Source organism: Oncorhynchus masou, chromosome 19, assembly GCF_036934945.1.
Source record: "Oncorhynchus masou masou isolate Uvic2021 chromosome 19, UVic_Omas_1.1, whole genome shotgun sequence".
Lineage (NCBI taxonomy): Eukaryota > Metazoa > Chordata > Actinopteri > Salmoniformes > Salmonidae > Oncorhynchus > Oncorhynchus masou.
The window spans coordinates 9,790,078-9,810,588 of NC_088230.1; the positions used below are offsets into that span (position 1 = coordinate 9,790,078).

General features: G+C 41.9%; 1 protein-coding gene across 1 annotated transcript; it reads right to left on the minus strand.

The window, feature by feature from the left end:
• Positions 1–12,722: 12,722 nt before the first annotated feature.
• On the minus strand, positions 12,723–17,296 carry allc (allantoicase). Its single transcript, XM_064924900.1, has 11 exons — positions 17,004–17,296; positions 16,853–16,903; positions 16,664–16,751; positions 16,430–16,549; positions 15,717–15,796; positions 15,510–15,642; positions 15,258–15,413; positions 14,625–14,698; positions 14,198–14,306; positions 13,590–13,717; positions 12,723–13,028 (listed from the first exon to the last, which is right to left on the minus strand). Exons 1-11 carry the CDS (start codon positions 17,091–17,093, stop codon positions 12,873–12,875), a joined length of 1,185 nt encoding a protein of 394 aa, XP_064780972.1. The 5' UTR covers positions 17,094–17,296; the 3' UTR covers positions 12,723–12,872.
• Positions 17,297–20,511: the final 3,215 nt, after the last annotated feature.

The following is a 20,511-nucleotide window of genomic DNA, read 5'->3' on the forward strand; positions in this document are numbered from 1 at the left end:
GGCTCTTCGCCATACCTAATGTATCTTCTTGCACCATGCAAGAACCCTTGATAGAGGTGGTAATCTACCGAGAATGCACCGTGTTGATTAGAGCTACTCAATGAGAGTGAATGAGTATGTCCAGTCACTGATGAGATGTGAATGCTACAAAAGGAGAAAAGCATCTTGCCGTGATTCACCCTCTATCTGACTCAAGGGCTCTTTATTAGCAATCAAATAAAAATGGAATGTGTCAATGGAAGATTAAGGGGAGGGAGGGAGGGAGGGAGGGAGGGAGGGAGGGAGGGAGGGAGGGAGGGAGGGAGGGAGGGAGGGAGGGAGGGAGGGAGGGAGGGAGGGAGGGAGGGAGGGAGGGAGGGAGGGAGGGAGGGAGGGAGGGAGGGAGGGTGTCAATGGAAGATTAAGGGGAGGGAGGGAGGGAGGGAGGGAGGGAGGGAGGGAGGGAGGGAGGGAGGGAGGGAGGGAGGGAGGGAGGGAGGGAGGGAGGGAGGGAGGGAGGGAGGGAGGGAGGGAGGGAGGGAGGGCTGTGCTTTGTCAAGATTTGTCTCCATGCATTTCAATGCTTAGCCTACCCTGCATCATTACAGTTGCATATTCATGAGATCAACATTGCAGACTGTTTCAAAATATTGGACTTCAGACTCCATTTTACCTTCCTCCAATATACATTTTAAAACTTCCTGCTTCATTGCATTTTGTTGGACTATTAACACCCCCACTGTCTCTGTGTAAATGGATGACCCTTTCCCTGCCAGGACAGCAATGCTTTGAACCAATTGGCCGGTAAGGAGAATGTTTTTTTTCTTCCGTTTTTTTTTCTGGTTCAATAAAGGTCAATGAACTAAGTAGACCAGACCCAACTGCTTTTGCATTGATGTCTATGGGAGACACACCCAGTTAAGTAGGCCAGAACTGACCTTTTAATTCTGAGTGAACTATCTCGATTCCTCCACCAACTTCGGTTTCACTCTCACAGCTAAACATCATATACCTCAAAGGGGGAGGAGGGATGGACGAAATGGAGGGAAGAGAAAAAAAAGAAGGGAGGAAGATCTCTTGAGAAAAAGAGATCCACTTTAGAGAATGAGAACCGCTATGGATGCCGTCCTACACTGAGTGGACAAAAAAAAACGTTAGAAATATCTGCTCTTTCCATGACATAGACTGAGCAGGTGAATCCAGGTGAAAGCTATGATCCCTTATTGATGTCACTTGTTAAATCCACTTCAATCAGTGTAGATGAAGGGGAAGACATGGACATGTGTATGTGTGCCATTCAGAGGGTGAATGGGCAAGACAAAATATTGAATTGCCTTTGAACGGGATGTTGTAGTAGGTGCCAGGCGCAGCGGTTTCACTGTGTCAATAACTGCAATGCTACTGGATTTTTCACGCTCAACAGTTTCCCGTGTGTATCAAGAATGGTCCAACACCCAAAGGACGTCCATCCAACCTAACACAACTATGGGAAGCTTTGCAGTCAACATGGGCAAGCAATCCCTACGGAATGCTTTCGACACCTTGTAGAGTCCATGCCTTAACGAATTGAGGCTGTTCTAAGCGCAAAAGCGGGTGCAGCTCAATATTAGGAAGGTGTTCCTAATGTTTTGTCCACTTAGCGCAAGTAGTGAGAGCTAGCACTCTGCTTAGCGTGAAATAGAGACCAGCTCTCCTCCCACCATAGACAGCTCACATAGACACATTTCACAACACCTCAGTGTGGTGTGCACTAGCCTTTAAGTATTTCCTCCATCTTGTGCTAAGGGTTTATAAAGAATAAGACAATACATAATGTATCCTAATTGATTACAGTAGGATTAGGGCCCTGCATGATTTGGTATGATATAGACTAAGAGTCTAGGACTAGACTGTTTCAAAATATTGGACTTCAGACTCCATTTCAGAACAGAACAGACAGTCTTATCTGAACAATTTAACGTGGCATTGTGGAACGATAGCATCAATACTGAGGGAGTTGCCGGATTTCAACATTTGTTGGAGCTGTAGTGACACCTACTGAACATGAGATGTATTGTCATAGGGGAGAAGACACCTAAATCTTTCTGCTCCCATTCTGATCGTATAAACAGCAAATGTGGAAAAAGTGCTTGAAAATAAATGGCTTGTTAACGGCTGTCATCCACGCTAGATCAAACATTGTTAGGGTGACAAAAAAAGTAGGGTGGATGTGTTATCAAGCATAAACACTTACAGCACTCACTCTGCTAAGTAGATACCTAAATTATGTTATGGAAATATACTTAAATAGTATCTGCATTCACCAAACATTACACAATACTTGGGTGGTGAAATCTCAGTAAACGACCCTGTTGCATATTTTAAGGAAGAGCACAGATCTGCATTGAAATTGGAGCAACATTAGACCCAATCATGTATCCACACGTGACATCAATTTCCCCATATTTTGTAGTTAAAGACTGAAAATCCACTACAACTTTCTGGAGATGACAGAATAAATTTAGGAGAAATTCTATACTAATAGTATTTAAATCTGTCTCCATATCATGTGTACTTAAATGCTTTGTTCGTGTCTGACGGATTTAGCCAGGTAGCGAGCCTAGGCGTTGCCAGTTTCAGATACTGAAATTAACGGTTATGCAATTAACAATAGACTAGAAACAAAAAGCTGATCTTTGCAGTCAATGTTCTAGCATTAAATTAATTTAGTCAAATTAGAGCAGAGGTGACAATGTAAGAAATATGTCCTGTTTAATTTGTGAAGTTCGCCAAAATTTGTTTCATAAGCATTGAATACATGTTCTTGAGTACATGTTTGAATATTTTTTATAGTTTCAATTATTAATATTGATAGGTTTCTTTCATGGGTACTTGCCGGACATCCTGTGGTTGATTGACGGTATTGCACCCTAAGTTTTGCGTACCATTTTCCCTCAAGCTGTTTCATGCTAATAGAATTAATGGTAGGTAAGTAATGCTTCTCCACTCCTTTCCCAGTTCAAGGCTCTTCCTTTGTATATAATTATGTCCAAATTGTTACAGAATATGTATGAACTAATGTACAATGTAATGACATGTAGTTTGTCAAAATGTGTTTGTTTTTTTGGGGGGGGGGTCACCTTCATTTAACCATGTAGGCCAGTTAAGAACAAGTTCTCATTTACAACTGTGACCTGGCCAAGATAAAGCAAAGCAGTGCGACAAAAACAACAACACAGAGTTACAAATGTGATAAACAAACGTACAGTCAATGTGAAACAGTGGATGGCATATTGCTGCAGAATGCTTTAGTAGCCATGCTGATTAAGTGTGCCTTGAATTCTAACTAAATCACTGACAGTATAGCCAACAAAGCACCCCCACACCATCACAACTCCTCCTCCTTGCTTCACGGTGGGAACCACACATGCAGAGACAATCCGTTCACCTACTCTGTGCCTCACAAAGGCATGGCGGTTAGAACACAATTTTTTTAATTAAAAGTAAAAGTAGTCAAAAATACAAATAGTAAAGAAAAGTACAGATACCCCCAAAAACAACTTAAAGTAGTACTTTAAAGTATTTTACTTAGTACTTGGACTCATCAGACCAAAGGACAATTTCCACCCGTCTAATGTCCATTGCTCATGTTTCTGGGCCCAAGCAAGTCTATTCTTCTTATTGGTGTCTGTTAGTAATGGTTTTGTTGCAGCAATTTGACCACGAAGACCTGATTCATGCAGTCTCCTCTGAAAAATGTATGTTGAGATGTGTCTGTTACTTGAACTCTGTGAAGCATATATTTGGGCTACAATTTCTGAGGCTGGTAACTCTAATGAACTTATCCTCTGCAGCAGAAGTAACTCTGGGTCTTCCTTTCCTGTGGCTGTCCTCATGAGAGTCAGTTTCATCAGAGCGATTGATGGTTTTTGCAACTGCACTTGAAGAAACGTTCAAATTTCTTGAAATTTGACCTTCATGTCTTCAAGTAATGATGGACTGTTGTTTCCCTTTACATATATGAGCTGTTCTTGCCATAATATGAACTTGATCTTTAACCAAATAGGGCTATCTTCTGTATACCACCCCTATCTTGTCACAACACAACTGATTAGCTCAAATGAAAGAAATTCCACAAATTAACTTGTAACAAGGCACACCTGTTTAGTGAAATGCATTCCAAGTGGCTACCTCATGAAGCTGGTTGAGAGAATGCCAAGAGTATGCAAAGTTGTCTTCGGGGCAAAGGGTGGCTACTTTGAAGAATCTTAAATATAGAATATATCAGTCAGCTCCAAAATGTAGGTGTTTCAGGTTGGTAATGTTCTCTAGTTGCGCTGTGATTGGCTAAGTGTTCTGTCACTGATGGGGATACTAGGTCACCTCAAAATCTATGGGGAGAGCTCGAAAATTCAAGCCCCTTGGGTGCTGCCATAGAGTTCCATTAGAAGTGCCCATCCAACAAGTCTCAAGGTCATTGGCCACAGATAAAATGTCATCAAATCACGTTATTACTGTAGCTTTGATTGGACTGATCCTGTCAACATCATACTTTCAAAATCTTAGCTTGCAAACCAGCAGTAATCATCATGAATCAAATTGATAATCTACTGGCAAATCATTTTTAATCCTTTTCATATATGAAGAGAAATTATGAAGAGAAATTATCATCGGCCATTGGACATAACATTACACAACAAGTTGGAAATCGCAAATTCAACAATGTGGTTTGGAAGGAATCAGTGGATAACTGCAATCATTTTAAAGCAATCACTAGCCTGCTATTCAGTTGTTGGTGTGTGGTCCAAGTCTGTGTTTAAGGGTCTCTTTTCCAAATGAAAAAGGAAACACATTCAACATCGGCCATGATGTCAATCCAGCATGATTTCTGCCGCGTTCAAAACAACAGGACCTCGGGAACTCGATAATCTCAGATTTCAGTGAGTTCAAGACAACTAGGAACTCAAGAGAAAAACGAGCCCATCGACTGGGAAAATACGTTTTGAATAGCAATCCAACTCGGAATTCCAAGTAGGGAACTCAGGCCTCTTTCTTAAACGCCGACCAGAAGATCACTGAGGTCATGATTCGACCTTGTTTTTTTCCAGAGTTCCCAGTTGTCTTGAAAGCACCATAAATCCAGAGAATGACAGACATTTTGATGACAAAAGTTACACAGGAAGGACTGCCGCGCCACGTTCAAGTGAACACAGCAAGGTGAGTCCAAAAATGTCTCGTATGCTTTTGGATAAATGATGTAATAAGACATGGTGATATGTATACTGCAGGTAAGAAAGTAATAATTAGTGTTGTGTAGTAAACTGTTAGTAGCCCATGTGCCCCACCCTAATCATTTTAATTGGGTAAGAACGTGGGCACCGTTTGTCACCGTTATCGTGTAATTCATTTATTGTTTAGGGTTGTGTAGTGTAGTGGCTTTGCCGGGATCCATATTTTTTTATTTATTTCACCTTTATTTAACCAGGTAGGCTAGTTGAGAACAAGTTCTCATTTGCAACTGCGACCTGGCCAAGATAAAGCTTAGCAGTGTGAACAGACAACACAGAGTTACACATGGAGTAAAACAATTAACACGTCAATAACACAGTCCAAAAAAAGGGGTGACAGCATACAATTTTTTCCTTTTTTTACCCACCAAGATTTACATTATAAAATTGCCACTGATGTTAAGTGTATTTTGGTTGTTTTAACCGTTTTTCCATGCTAAATCGTTTGTTATGCTAGCTCTCGTCCTGTTCGCCATCTCACGTTACACTGTTGGCTTGTTTTCAACATGTGCGCCCTGTCCAAACCTATAAGGTTCAATATTTTTGTTGAATTTGTATCATTTTATGTTGTAGCAGTGTGCGAGAAGCCATAAGTCAACTACCACTGCGGTGTATGTTATTGTCTGTTGTCAATCGGGTATTTATTCCATGTGATTGCTATTGTACATTTTGTAATTTTGTGTGGAGCGCATATGCAAAATTAAAATACTATACGTTCAGAACAAGAATAATATAAGACTGTTTCATGCTGATGTAATTAATGGAGTGTGGTAAAAGTCATGTCAACTAACACTGCGGTGTAAGTTTTTGTCTGTCCCAGAAATAAATAAATAAACAAAGATTGTATGAGCTCCAGTACTATCGTATCCATGCCTCAGAAAGGATTTAGAACCGGAAGGTTACACCAAGTTGGAAACCAAAGTATAAGATTGTGTAATTAACTGTACCATTAAACCATAACATCAACCAAATAATATTACTCTCAAGTATGAGGACAACAGTAATCAGATTTATTACAGGAATGCAATAAGATACAATTAAGAGTACATACCATAAATTGTCAATATAAAAAGGTAAAATTTTGTCTAAGTCTAAAACATAGCATACACCGTAACCGTGGGCGAAGTCAAAGTGTTGCCAGGAAATGTGTAATTACAAATGACTCAAATTGAATGGAGACAAACATCCTCATTTTATTCTACCCAGGGCGGAACCCAATTTCAATAACCCCCAACGTTTATTAGCTTCACTTTGCCAGCCAAAACAAAGAAATCAAAGAGAATAAAAACATCACACATATCCTCTAATCTAATCATCACAACTCAATCTAAATAATATGAGTGCACAACCGGGCCGCTACTGCCCTGATGAAACCAGTTTAGTCGAGCAACTCTGGAAATAAAGATCTGCTCCACATACAGTACAGTGAGACATATGAAAATGTTCAGCTCTTTATTCGCTAATGAGATTACAAAAATCACAATGCAATTCATACAGTTACATTTCATATGTCAACTCAAGTTTGATCAGTCTTCACACCTCTGATGGCGCCAGGAACTATTGTGCGCAACGTGAGAGTCTCATTCCCGGAGGGAAGATGCAAATGTGGGAGTGCCTCGCCTCCAAAATGTGAAGAAATTCAGACAACGGCATACATTGTGATTGAATCCCACAATGTGTTTTAGCCCCAGTATGTCGTCAATGATGCCTCCGTCACAGGTCATCATTCTCAACCCACTACAATTTGGGCAGTTATATCATGTAGGCCTATATCCGTTATGTCTTCATGGTTTTTGATAGCCCAAAGCCCAATTATGTTCAATCGCATTTATCGTTTTGGTAGTACATTATCATTTGGCCCTGAGGGAAGTAGGGATGCTGAGGGTGCAACAGCACCCCTTGAAAAATCTTAAATAAAACTATATTCCTATGAGTGGCTGATGATAGAATGTAGTGGTCCTGTGTCGTGTATACTGTATATGTTGCCCCCTACTGGATATATGCAGGTATGATATGTATTATAAAATAAATATAAAATAATATATCCCATTTAGCAGACGCTTTTGTCCAAAGCGACTTACAAGTCGGCTGGGGCCACTACTTTTACATATGGGTGGTCCCAGCGGGAATTAAATGCTCTACCGACTGAGCCACACAGCACCAAATTCTCTACAATGATTAAAAAACAAAAGAAACTGTTGATTTCCTTGTCACTGAGTGTCCTGCATCCTTTATTAATGCATTACATATGAACTCAGTAGGCCTGTAGTTAATATTGCATCAGTTATTTTAGACTGAGGTAGGAAGTATCTGAAGTGTGTGTGTGTGTGTGTGTGTGTGTGTGTGTGTGTGTGTGTGAAAAAACAGATCACTCACATCACAGGACAAAACAGAACAAATGTGACATGTACTTTCATTTAGGAATGACGTTATAATGTACAATGGCATCTATTCTCAGTTACAACATAAATTACATCGATACATGAGAACCAGCAACTTGAGTTTTACATAAGAGATTACTAGACTAGATCATTTTTGTTATTTTCCAATAGCTTTTCTTTGTACACCAATATCGAATAGAAAATGTCCTGCTGTATGTTCTTACCCAGGCTACTCTCAGCAGTAGTCTGGTCTTCGGACTCTGAGAGGTGTGAATCCTTATTGTTCCTCTTCTTTGAGGATTAAGTGTTGGAAGAGAAAAAACAACAACATAATAATAATAACCGAATCTAACACACCAGAAAGATTCATAAATGAATGGATGGTTTTAAATTTGGGACACTCGCAATTGAGTTATTTACTCACATTGAACAATTTTGACAAGCCGTTGTAGGAAGGAGAACTTTGCTAGCCTTCGCATCCTCAGCCAGAGGAAGCACTTTAAAGAGATGGCCGAGGGGGAGGACTTGCCACTCATTAAACTGCCTAGGTCAGTGACAGTGGACAAAGATACTTGGAGGGATTCTGGTCCCTCGGTTGAAGATGACACTCTGCTTCGGGCATCAGAAAGTCCATGACCTGGCTTACCATAACTTTGTTAAACAGACTGACTGTGCACTCACTGAATACTGATGAAGAAGAGGAGCAGGAAATCCTATCTTCAGACGTGCTAGCCGACACACTGACTCCCTGAGCCAAACTCATTGATGCTAAAGAAAGCAAACAGCTGAACAAGCTCATAAGCTGTTGGATTCCCGACCTTCTTGTCATTTCTCTTCAGCTTAGTAAGAACTGTATCGGATGCAATCTTTCCAGCCGCCACGGTCACTGATGACGTTGACTTGGTGAGTAAGATCACGGGAGAGAGCACCAATCCTACTCTGATATATGACCTCCTCCATTCTAGCTATCCAAGCTGTCAGATCACAGTAACCTGCCCTTCTCCCTCTGGATATTCCTCCTTTATCACGGTATCTGTTATAGCAGACATGGATTTCCTGGCATCACACACCAATGTTTCTGGCTTAGTGGATTCGCTCATGTCGATGACTGGAAATCTCACAATGGGTGGAGTAGTCCTCTCTGGTTATTCAGAAGGGATGGGAGTGCCAGGGAGAGCAAATTCCCACTCTTTTCCGTAATTTGGCTGATGACCTTGGCAAAGAGGAAAATGGATTCCAGGTCCTCACCACATCCACTACTTACCTTCTCAATGTCCTCCAGCATAATTCCAACCACATTCCCTATTTGTGAAAGCTCTCCTGCAGTCATCGTTTGGTCAACATTTTTCTTTTGGAAATCAGAATATGGCTGAGGACTGTTTGCCTTGAGCCATTCTGGCTTTGGCTTGTTTTTCTAGTTTGAAATAGTTCTTTGCTTTGACATGCAACGTGCCATTTGGGGATCTATATGGGTGCTTGCTGGCTTATCTAATTCAGCTTCCTTCACAAGATCTTTGACATCAACAACAAAGTTGTCAATTTTTTGACGCCTCCAAATCCACATCTGTCTGTATGAGCCCAATGGCCATGGAAATCAAGGATCCTGTCAGATGGGCCAGACGTATTCATTAAGCTGGGAGTGCCACTAAATGAATGGGAAGTCTGAACCAAAACAGAGGTAACGCTACAAAACCTTCTCGCTACCATCTCGGCCACAGCCTTTGAAGCTTTAGTGTTGAACTTGGCACTTGACAGAGTGTCAAGGTTTTTCCACCAATGCCTTGCAATAAACTGTATGTTCAGGTTCTCTGGAACAGGAGAGTCTTCAGCATCCAGGTTCTCCAACGCAAGGTCACTGCCAGATGCCAACATTTTAACTTTCACAGCCACATCTCAAAGCAGCTTAGACGATTCCCAGGTCTTATTTTGTTCCATTTATCCAACATGTCTTCAAAAACAGTCATCACCTTGTCTGTTGCGGGTGGAATGCAGGACTCAACATCTATTTCGTCCTCTGGATTGGTGTGATCATCGAAACACTTCTGGACCATGTTGACCATCTGTTCGGTTGCCGGAGTACCAGAGGCAACAGGGGAGGACTGCCCAGAAAGGGTTCTGCTGATAGGACAGAGTTGAGCTGTTCAATCACCTCCTTGAAAAGACCAGCAGTCAGCTCAGGTGGGCAAGAGGACATAATCTCATGGTCAGACAGTTGATGATACTGTCCTCTGACGTCCCTAGGTGGACTTTCACTGAGCTCTGGGAACTTCAAAACAAACAAGCAATGCATGATCAAATCAATCTCACTCACGTGGGTAAAATCACTGAGGAAGCCAAGCCAGCAAAAAAAGCCATTTTACAACCTGTTGTGATAATTGCGTTGTTTGCTCTGTAATCAATTTGTTCATGAGCCACCGTGATGTACAATAAGGCCGTGACACCAAAAAGACAACAGTCACACAGTGGTGGAATAAATTCAACGACACATAGTTTGTTTCATCACAAAACCAGAGACCAACATCTGTCCGGTGAAATCCACAAAGCAAACGTTTCCTACAAAACAATTATCACCTGCAGCAGGGTCAAACAAGTTCATGTTTTTCAATAGTTTACTATACAACTACTGATTTTGAACCACAGCGTTACCGCAAGTCAGCACAAAGACAACAGGAGCACAACTATTCCAGCACCTTGAGGAAGTAGAAGAAAATGTAAGAGAAATCTACGTTCTCTCTCAAGACCATGTTCTGATAGTGATATAATTGTTTTATAGGTCTCTTTGAATAAAACTGTCCACGCAGCCTTTCATCCTGACTACAATATTTGACTACAGTTTCATTGACAACATATTACAATTGGCCTGCACATCACAAGACAGATGCAGAGAACCAATGCTGTGGCTTATATCTCTACCTGCATCATTGTCAGTGCCCTGCTCCCCTGGCTTCCTGACACTACTATTCCTCTTCCACTCTCTGCAAGTCAAAACACAGAAATGGTCCTATTCAGACCCCTTAACTTTTTCCACATTTTGTTACGTTACAGCCTTATTCTAAAATGGATTAAATTGTTGCTTTTTTCTTTCTCATCAATCTACACGCAACACCCCATAATGACAAAGCAAAAACAGTCTTTAAAAAAAAAAGTTTGCTAATTTATTCAAAATGTAAAAAAACACAATTATCACATTTATTCAGACCCTTTAGTCAGTACTTTGTTGAAGCACCTTTGGCAGCCTCGAGTCTTCTTCTGTATGAGGGTAAAAGCTTTGCACACCTGTATTTAGGGATTTTCTCCCATTTGTCTCTGCAGATCCTCTCAAGTGCTGTCAGGTTGGATAGGGGGCATCATTGCACAGCTATTTTCAGGTCTCTCCAGAGATGTTCGATCGGGTTCAAGTCCGGGCTCTGGCTGGGCCACTCAAGGACATTCAGAGACGTCCCCCGAAGCCACTCCTACATTGCTTTGGCTGTGTTCATTGGCCTGTTGGAAAGTGAACCTTCGCTCCAGTCTGAAATCCTGAGCGCTCTGGAGCAGGTTTTCATCAAGGATCTCTGTACTTTTCTCTGTTCATCTTTCCCTCAATCCTGACAAGTTTCCCAGTCCCTGCCGCTGAAAAACATCCCCACAGCATGATGCTGCCACCACCATGCTTCACCATATGGATGGTGCCAGGTTTCCCCCAGATGTGACGCTTGGTGTTCAGGCCAAAGAGTTCAATCTTGGTTTCATCAGACCAGAGAACCTTGTTTCTCATGGTCTGAGAGTCCTTTAGGTGCCTTTTTGTCAAACTCCAAGCAGGCTGACATGTGCCTTCTACTGAGGAATGGCTTCCGTCTGGCCACTCTACCATAAAGGCCTGATTGGTGGAGTGTTGCAGAGATGGTTGTCCTTCTGGAAGGTTCTCCCATGCAAAAATTTATGTAATCCATTTCAGGCTGTAACGTAACAAAATCGGGAAAAAGTTAAGGGGCCTGAATATTTTCCGAATGCACTATAACCTATGCCATCCTATTGTGGATTTGTTTTGGTAGAACATGTACGATCCACTTTTCCCTCATCACTGTCTTACACTTTGAATTCGTCATCAGCATATACTACGAACCCAAAATCTAAGACGAACTCAAAAGCTTTGGACAGTTTTTTTCCAAACTAGCTTTTCAATCAAATCCCATTATCACCAGCACACCACCAGAACACGTGCATGTAGGCTACTGTATTTTTGGGCAGGCTATCCAGATAAACAAATACATAAATAGGCATACACTTAATTGCAGTTCATAGGCACATTCCTTATTACAGTTTTACTATGTCGGTGACTTTGGCACCACAGATTCACCAGCTGCATCCACGTGAAATAGGAGATTCAAAGATGAATGTGAGTCTGTCTCCTCTTTCTGTTTCCTTATTGATGGGCACATGACTGCAAACTTTTTTTTAAAGTATTTGATTCAAATTATTTGTCATACTTTAAGTTTCAATAACAGTATTTTCAATCAGTCTTCAAAATGAAAATGTTGAAGATGAGTCTATCCACTAGATGGCAGCGTGGCTCTGTTTAACTGGGCAAGTCTGTAACAAAAAAGCAACACATTTTTTCAAAGACACTAAGCTGTTTACAATTCGGTCTACTTCCATCTTATTATCTCAGTCACATGGCAAAATAAATGTTAGGCTGCATTAAGTAAGCCGGCGTGTCTGATTTCCCTTTTTACCTACATTGTGGCCTAAACATGACAAAACACTTTTGCGGTTGATAAGGCTAGATAGCGCTCTGAATGTGGGAAACAAATGGAAAAATCACAATATTATTGGCTTGTTTCCAGTGCAAACCTACGACGAGGCCTAAATAGTATGAAGGTCAGATCGTGGGGATTCCAATTGCCGCTGTCCGTGGTGCTGAATCCCCAACAAGTGCAAGCACTTGTTTGTTTACTGTCTGCTACAATTCTTCACATGGCATTAACACCACAACACACACAAACACCATTGTTTCCTATAACGGCTTAAACCTGTGAGAACCACTGTTGCAGCTATGCAAGATTTCTTAATATAATTGCATCCAATATAAACTCAAAAATAATGTCAAAACATACATAGTTTATGCATCTCCTTAGACCCAGTTGTATCTTTTCAGATGAAAGTTTATTTTTTTAAGTTTCATATGTAGCCTACATGTTACACTCAGGCCATTAATTTCCACAATGAGCTCACCAAAACTCATCCAATAATGTGGCTTAATGCATCACAGTTTGGAGGTGTGTCTTGTGGAAGTCGGACGCCCCCAGAGTCTGAGTCGGCTGACCCCTCCATCTGGGGCGATGACCAGACGCACGTGACTGACCGGCCCAGACAGCGCCAGCGAGTCGCATGAGTAAAAGTGCCTGTGATGGGCCTGCAGCTAGAACAGACAGGAAACAGTTCTCACCAAACTGATGTTTTACTGTGGCAGTTTGGAATGGTTATTATCATCACTGGTTGTAGGTTATGAGTTGTTTTCGTACTTAAGCAGTTGCACGAGGGGGGAAAAGTAAGTTAGGTGGACTGTTGACTTTGGCAGATGTTTCACGTCACAGAAACTTGGGCACATTAGAGAGTGAAGTGTGAAGCACAACACCTCTCACAGATGAGACAGATATCCTCCTTACATTTGCCAAGACCTGATTTAGTTGTTATACATGCAAATTCAATATTGTTTACCTAAATAATATGTTTTGAAACACACACACTTGAATTTCTCCCCATCTGTCTGGAATATGGACATTTAAACACTGAATTGATTAAAATGCTGAAAAAAACGTTCTGGATGAAAATGGGCTGATAAAGTCTCAGTAGGAGCGCTGATCTAGGATCAGGTCCCCCCTACGCATTGTGATCTTACTAAAAGGCTAAACAGATCCTAGATCAGCGCTCTAACGGTCCCAGGCATTGGAGTGAATTATAGGGATAATGGTTGACATACTTTCTGAGGTTGTAGAAGCACCCGCCATTTGTTTCCTGGATCGCTGCTCCACCTGCCACTCACATACTTCCCTTCCTCCTCGGGGGTCAGATGGCACGCTTCTATCTTACAGGAGTCTGGGAAGTTTCCTGCGTGTTGTCATCACATGATACAGTAAGAGAAACACCAAACCTCTGTCTCAGTAGTCTGTACAGTGGACTGCCGTATTTACAACAGAGGCGAAAGATGTGGACGTCTCCATTGTGATCGCATGTAATCTAACCTGTTACATTGTCATAACTAGAGAAAGGGGATACCTAGTAGTCGGTTGCATAGCTGAATGCATTCAACCGAAATATGTCTTCTGCATTTAACCCAACCCCTATGAATCAGAGAAGTGCAGTGGGCTTACTTAAATCGACATCCACGTCATGGGTGCTCGGGGAGCAGTTGTTGTTGGGGGTTAACTGCCTTGCTCAAGGGCAGAACGACAGATTTTTCCACCTTTCGGGTTACTGGCCCAACGCTCTTAACCGCTAGCCTACCTGCCCTAATCCTAACCCTAGTAACCAAGTCTTTAACAGTGACTGGAACAGACAGAATGTGTGTGCGTGCGTGTGTTACTCGACCTTTGAAGTGGTTGGTGTCTATCTCAATTTGGCTGATGACTCCGGGATGCCCCAGTCTGAGAACGGCCCACTCATAACCTGGTACCTGTAGGATGCCCTTCCCATCCACCTGTGGAGCACAGTATCATGTCACCAGATGATACATCAGTGTCGTGTTCACCAAGGAGAAAATATTATGAAAGAGTGAAACAGGGAGGTACTACCCGAAATTGCCCAAAAAGAACACAGATTTTCTGTAGAAAACATTTCAAAAAGTTCTACTCTGAATTGTCCTACTGAACACGATCCAGTGCTATTATGGCATGTGCCAAACTTAGCTGAATTTATTTTGCACTGTTGATGAAGAGCGGCAAGTAAGCATTTCACTATACCGTTTACACTCGCTGTATCCTGTACACGTGACGAATAAAATGTGATTTTAAGTTACCTGTAGTTTTTTGGGTCTGTCCAGTCGACGGGCTGTCTCCCATCCATCGCCCATGTTTGCAGATCTTCCCAAACCTACAAGGGTATGATGTTTCCCGGTCAACCCAGTCTATAGACTTGTCTCATTTTGATATGTTCATTACCAATGGTATGCACTACCGATGAGATTCTGGACCGTTGCCAATATTGACATCGTCATTAAAACATATCACAGGCCTGCCAGTAATTTCCCTGTATATATATTAAAAGGAACACCTAACTAGTCAAGACACAATGCTTCTTTCGACAACAATTACAAATCCCAAAGGTACATCATGAGATTGGAGTAAGACCTTTAAGCCACAAAGGCCCAACTGACTGGAATCATTTACCAAATAGATAAATCATGTGTGCACTTCATTAGTGAAAGATAGATCAACAAATGAGACGGACACAGCTGGTTGAAAGAGTTCTGCCTTTGTTATATCTGTCTGTGTTATTCAGTATTTCCAAATGAATAGTGCGAAAATAAATATTGCCCTATTTGTTTTTACTTTATATTCCAGTCCCATCTGTACTGAAGTGATTGATTCCTTAATCAGTATGATGACAGAAGCCCCATTGAAATGTTTGCAGAATGACAGCATTGGCATACCAATCATATTCCGGGGGTGGCCAAAGTGGGCGTTGCTGTAGCCCAGACAGACCCCACCGTTGACCAGGGCCACCAGGTCCAACTGGTCCTGTGTGGGCAGGGCAGACCAGTCTTTCTGCCCAACGCCATAGACCTTCAGTCTAGCAATCCCCCCATCTGCAACACAAGCATAAGTACAGATCCTTCATCAGGAATATTGATGAGAAATGATGTAACCAATTGCAGAGAGAGTGTCTGACGTGGAGGTGTTACCTGGGTACATGTTGAGTCGTAGGTGGGTGACTCTGCTGGGGTAGGTGATTGGGAAGTAGTTATGACAGGTGTCAGAGTATCCAGGTTTCAGCTCTGTCACAGGAACAAGCTCCTCCCATGACTCAGAGTGCAACTGTCAGTCAAACACAATTAATCGTTGATCTTCTCCAGTGTGTGTGTGTACAGTGTCAGTGTAAACGGTTGTACCTTAGCAACTGCTTCAAACTGACTGTCGGAAGCAGCCATGCCAGTGCGGTCTCCCTCCAGGGTCAGTGCTGGGGCCTCATCTGATCAGACAGACAAAACACAGAAACATACATGACTATGACTTTTGCCAATTGTAACTAACAGTGTTGCTTCCGTCCCTCTCCTCGCCCCAACCTTGGGCTTGAACCAGGGACCCTCTGCACACGTCGGTGACAATCACGCTCGAAGCATTGTTGCCTATCCCTCCACAAAAGTTACAGAAAATCTTACTGGACAAGTTCAGGTAGTACCTCCCTGTTTCACTCTATTTTAAAACAACTCCTTCAAGGTATCAGAGCAAGTGACGTCACCGATTGAAACACTACTAGTGCGCACCACGAACTAGCTAGCCATTTCACACTGGTTAGTTTGCGGATGTCATGTAGAATGTGGGCCTTGCTAATTCACACCCCGAAACAGTTATTTTCTTGTCTTGTGAAAGCAAAAGGTATTCTGTAGAATTCTGACAAACACTCCAGGAAACCAAACCAGGGTACTGAATTCCATATGTGAAAACACCCTATGGATCTTTCTAACCTATCATGAGGTATTAGACAGATATTTTTTTTCTCACAATTATTGGCAAAAGAGCTGATTGGTCAAGACCAATTAGTGGAAAAATATCAGAATTTTGCTGCCTGTGTAAACACAGCCTGTTACACAGTCATCCATACCCAGACATGCAGCCTGAACAGAGGCAGAGGGCGAGTAGTTTCCAGTAAAGAAGGACGTGTCCACATCCAGGCCATGTATGATGCCAGGTACACCCAGCTGGATGATGCACCAGTCATGACCTGGCAGAGAAAGCAGACAAAGGTCAAGCTTCTGTAGTCAGATTAGCCTACCTATGATCATTTAATTTTCCCACCAATGAAATGATTGTAATTTTGTGTCTCTTCAAGTTATACCAGGTATTCTTTTCCTTCTCGTCTCCCAGCCGTCCATCCATTTTCCGTACTCGGTGAATGCAGACGCTATGAACTCTGGTGGCTCTCTCTTCCAACCACGTGTAGCGAACAAAGGGAAGAGGGTGGTAGATGTGAATGGTAGTGGATTAACAGATGACAGTGGATTAGTAATGTAAGTGTGCACAGTACCTTCAGAAGATTGCTAGCTGGTGCAAACCATTCGTCTGTCGCAAAAATAACCTAAGATGATAGTGAGCACGTAAACAGATGAACATTGTCTCATGTTGTGTAATTTACAGTTTTCAAAATGTCAAACTTGTGCCCATGGTGTAAGACTTACATTTCCTCCAGCTGTCTCACAGGCCAGGTTATTAAACTGCAGAAAGTCTGGTTGACCACTGACAATTTTCACTGCTTTTCGGTCTGCCATTCTATTGCAGACTATAATTTACAATACCGACATGTAACTCGATCCAGATTGAGAAAATAATTCTCATTTACCTCATACAATAAGATAAATCTGCTTGTATATATTACAGCTTCCTGTACTTCCAAGTTTTAAAAAGCAGTCCACAACCACTAATGAAAAGATTATTCTGGTGCCTGTTTTCTTTCAATCAATTCACCAGGGCAAAGTCCGGTGACTGGGAAGTCATTGACAGCAGTGTTAACTAAACTAAACGAGATAGGTGGTGGGGGAATGGAATTGTTTTGTTTTGAATACTGAGTATCTGTTCAAGATTGTTGTGCTCTAGCTTTCTTTTGTGGGAAGAAAGCGAGAGCACCTTGTACAACCACGATGGGGTTATATTAAACTGGCCAGAGTTGCACGGGGTTATGGTCCGTCACGTGAGGGAGCCGCGCCCTGCTAAAATCGAACAGCAATCTGAACCGCTTGGTTATGTTTTTACAAAGGCAGCATGATCCGTCATTCAGAAACCTTCGTCTCTTTTCCATAAAAGTACTGTAATGAAACAGCATGGATGGAGCAGGTCTCGAACCCTCGACCTTCTAGCCCGAGGTCCGGCTCGCTATCGCCTGTACCTCAAAAGCATGCTCGTGCGGAGGTGTCGATTTCCGCGCTTATAAACCCAGGGTCGTTACAGTACATTTCAACACTCGACTCTCTTGTGAAAACGTGAGCTTCTGTCTGATGAAAAGGAACATATATAGCTAGCTAGCTCCCAAACTGAAATACGATAAATATCTGTTTTGGGAAGAAGTTTAAATATACTGAACAAAAATGCAAACGCAACATGCAACACTTTTACTGGGTTGCAGTTCATATAATGACATCAATCAATTGAAATAAATGAATTAGACCCTATAATCTATGGATTTCACGCGACTGGGCATAAGCGTGAACATAGGTAGGTCTGGGAGGGCATACCCACTGGGAAGCCAGGCCTAGCCAATCAGAATGAGTTTTCCCCCAGGGATTTATTACAGATATAAATACTCCCCAGTTTCATCAGCTGTCCAGGTGGCTGGTCTCAGACGATCCCGCAGGTGAAGAAGTCTGATGTGTAGGTCCTGGGTTGAGGCTGACTGAATGTACTGCCAAATTCTCTAAAACAACATTGGAGGCAGCATGTGGTAGAGAAATGAACATTCAATTCTCTGGCAACAGTGCTGGTGGACATTCCTGCAGTCAGTATGCAAATTGATATATGTGGCATTGTGTTGTGTGACAAAACTGCACATTTTAGAGTGGCCTTTTATTGTACCCAGCACAAGGTTCACCTGTGTAATGATCATGCAGTTTAATCAGCTTATTGATATGCCACACCTGTCATGTGGATGCATTATCTTGGCAAAAATAGACATGCTCACTAACAGGGATGTAAACATATTTGTGCAAAACATACTGGGATCTTTTATTTCAGATCGTGAAACATTGGTCCACCACTTTACATGTTGCGTTTATATTTCTGTTCAGTATTATGCAGTATGCAATACGAATCGTCTTGATCATATAAAGGAGGCACTGTAACTTCGTTAACATTGGCTAGCTTTTAATAAATTGTCAACAGACTAGCCTAGTCAACTACTGTAAATGTCAATTTGGGGTTCATTAGCCATCTCTGTCTGTGAATTCAGTTGTTGTATCATGTTTTGGCATGATTGTCTCATTTCAAGTAACTAGCAGCAGGCTTAAAGAAACATTAAATCATACACTTAGCATGGAAACACAAAGCATGTTTTGAGAAAGATGTCTGTCATGCTAGACTGGAGGTTTTAAAAAAACGACAGATGCATATGCATATTAGCCAATACATATGTTATAGCCTAGCACTTATAGCATACCTCGCTTTACATCTTCTCTAAAAACAGTTGTACAATGTGCTCTGCAGTAAGATAACCAGAGTTTGATTTCCAAACCATTTGAGTTCTCAAATAGCAGCTGCCCAAAACCATGGTGGGCCTGCATAATGTTGGATGCATTGGAATATAAGGTATGGAGAATGATAACGAGCCTGCAGGATTATAGAAACAGCAGTTGGGAAATTAATGTTTGTTTCAAATACTCAATGTTCAGTGAATGGGAATATATTTAGTTTATTAACTTTCCTACTAACCTTCTAAAAGTTGACGGTGCCAGAATCTCGCCAATCCATTCGTTATTCTACTGACTGTGCACGAAACATTTTCAATAATGTGCGTTTCACATGTAGATACGAACAAAATCACAAATAATGTTTCACCATTTGAGTATGGAGACAAGTAAAAGGTGTCTCGGGCAGTATTTGACGTATGTAAAGATATTGTAATCTACTGAGTATACAAAGCAGTGGGAACACCTGCTCTTTCCATGACAGACTGACCCGGTGAATGCTATGATCACTTATTGAAGTCACTACCTCGACTTCAATCAGTGTAGAAATCCATGCCCAGCCAAATTGAGGCTGTTCTGGGGGCAAATGGGAGTTCAACTTAATATTGTGTTCCTAATGTTTTGTAATGAGGGCACAATAGTATCCCACCCCGGTCTGACCGATGTTGACATTTCCATTTTAGTCCTTTAACAGACTCTTTTCCCATGAGGATTAAGTGCCTTGTTTAAGGGCAGAGATTTTTCATCTACCATAGTTGTCTTTGAAACCTGCAATCTTTCGGTTACTGGCACAATGCTCTTAACTGCTTGGCTACCTAACACCCTGGTGTGACTATTTATTTATTTTTTATTTCACCTTTATTTAACCAGGTAGGCTAGTTGAGAACAAGTTCTCATTTACAACTGCAACCTGGCCAAGATAAAGCATAGCAGTGTGAACAGACAACACAGAGTTACACATGGAGGAAAACAATAAACAAGTCAATAACACAGTAGAAAGAAAAAAAGTCTATATACATTGTGTGCAAAAGGCATGAGGAGGTAGGCAAATAATTAAAATTTTGCAGATTAACACCAGAGTGACAAATGATCAGATAGTCATGTGCAGGTAGTGCAAAAGAGTAGAAAAGTAAATAAATATAAACAGTATGGGGATGAGGTTGAGGTTGGTAAATTGGGTGGGCTATTTACCGATGGACTATGTACAGCTGCAGTGATCGGTTAGCTGCTCCGATAGATGTTTGAAGTTGGTGAGGGAGATAAGTCTCCAACTTTAGCGATTTTTGCAATTCGTTCCAGTCACAGGCAGCAGAGAACTGGAAGGAAAGGCGGCCAAATGAGGTGTTGGCTTTAGGGATGATCAGTGAGATACACCTGCTGGAGCGCGTGCTACGGGTGGGTGTTGCCATCGTGACCAGTGAGCTGAGATAAGGTGGAGCTTTACCTAGCATATACTTATAGATGACCTGGAGCCAGTGGGTCTGGCGACGAATGTGTAGCGAGGACCAGCCGA

Excerpts from the sequence above, each read along its gene's own strand:
- allc (XM_064924900.1), bottom strand. The coding sequence starts at position 17,093 with ATGGCAGACCGAAAAGCAGTGAAAATTGTCAGTGGTCAACCAGACTTT. Across the intron at positions 16,752-16,852 it reads CAGCTAGCAATCTTCTGAAG|AGAGAGCCACCAGAGTTCAT; the intron begins GTACTGTGCACA and ends CGTGGTTGGAAG. Across the intron at positions 13,029-13,589 it reads TGCTTCTACAACCTCAGAAA|CTGCAGGCCCATCACAGGCA; the intron begins GTATGTCAACCA and ends TGTCTGTTCTAG.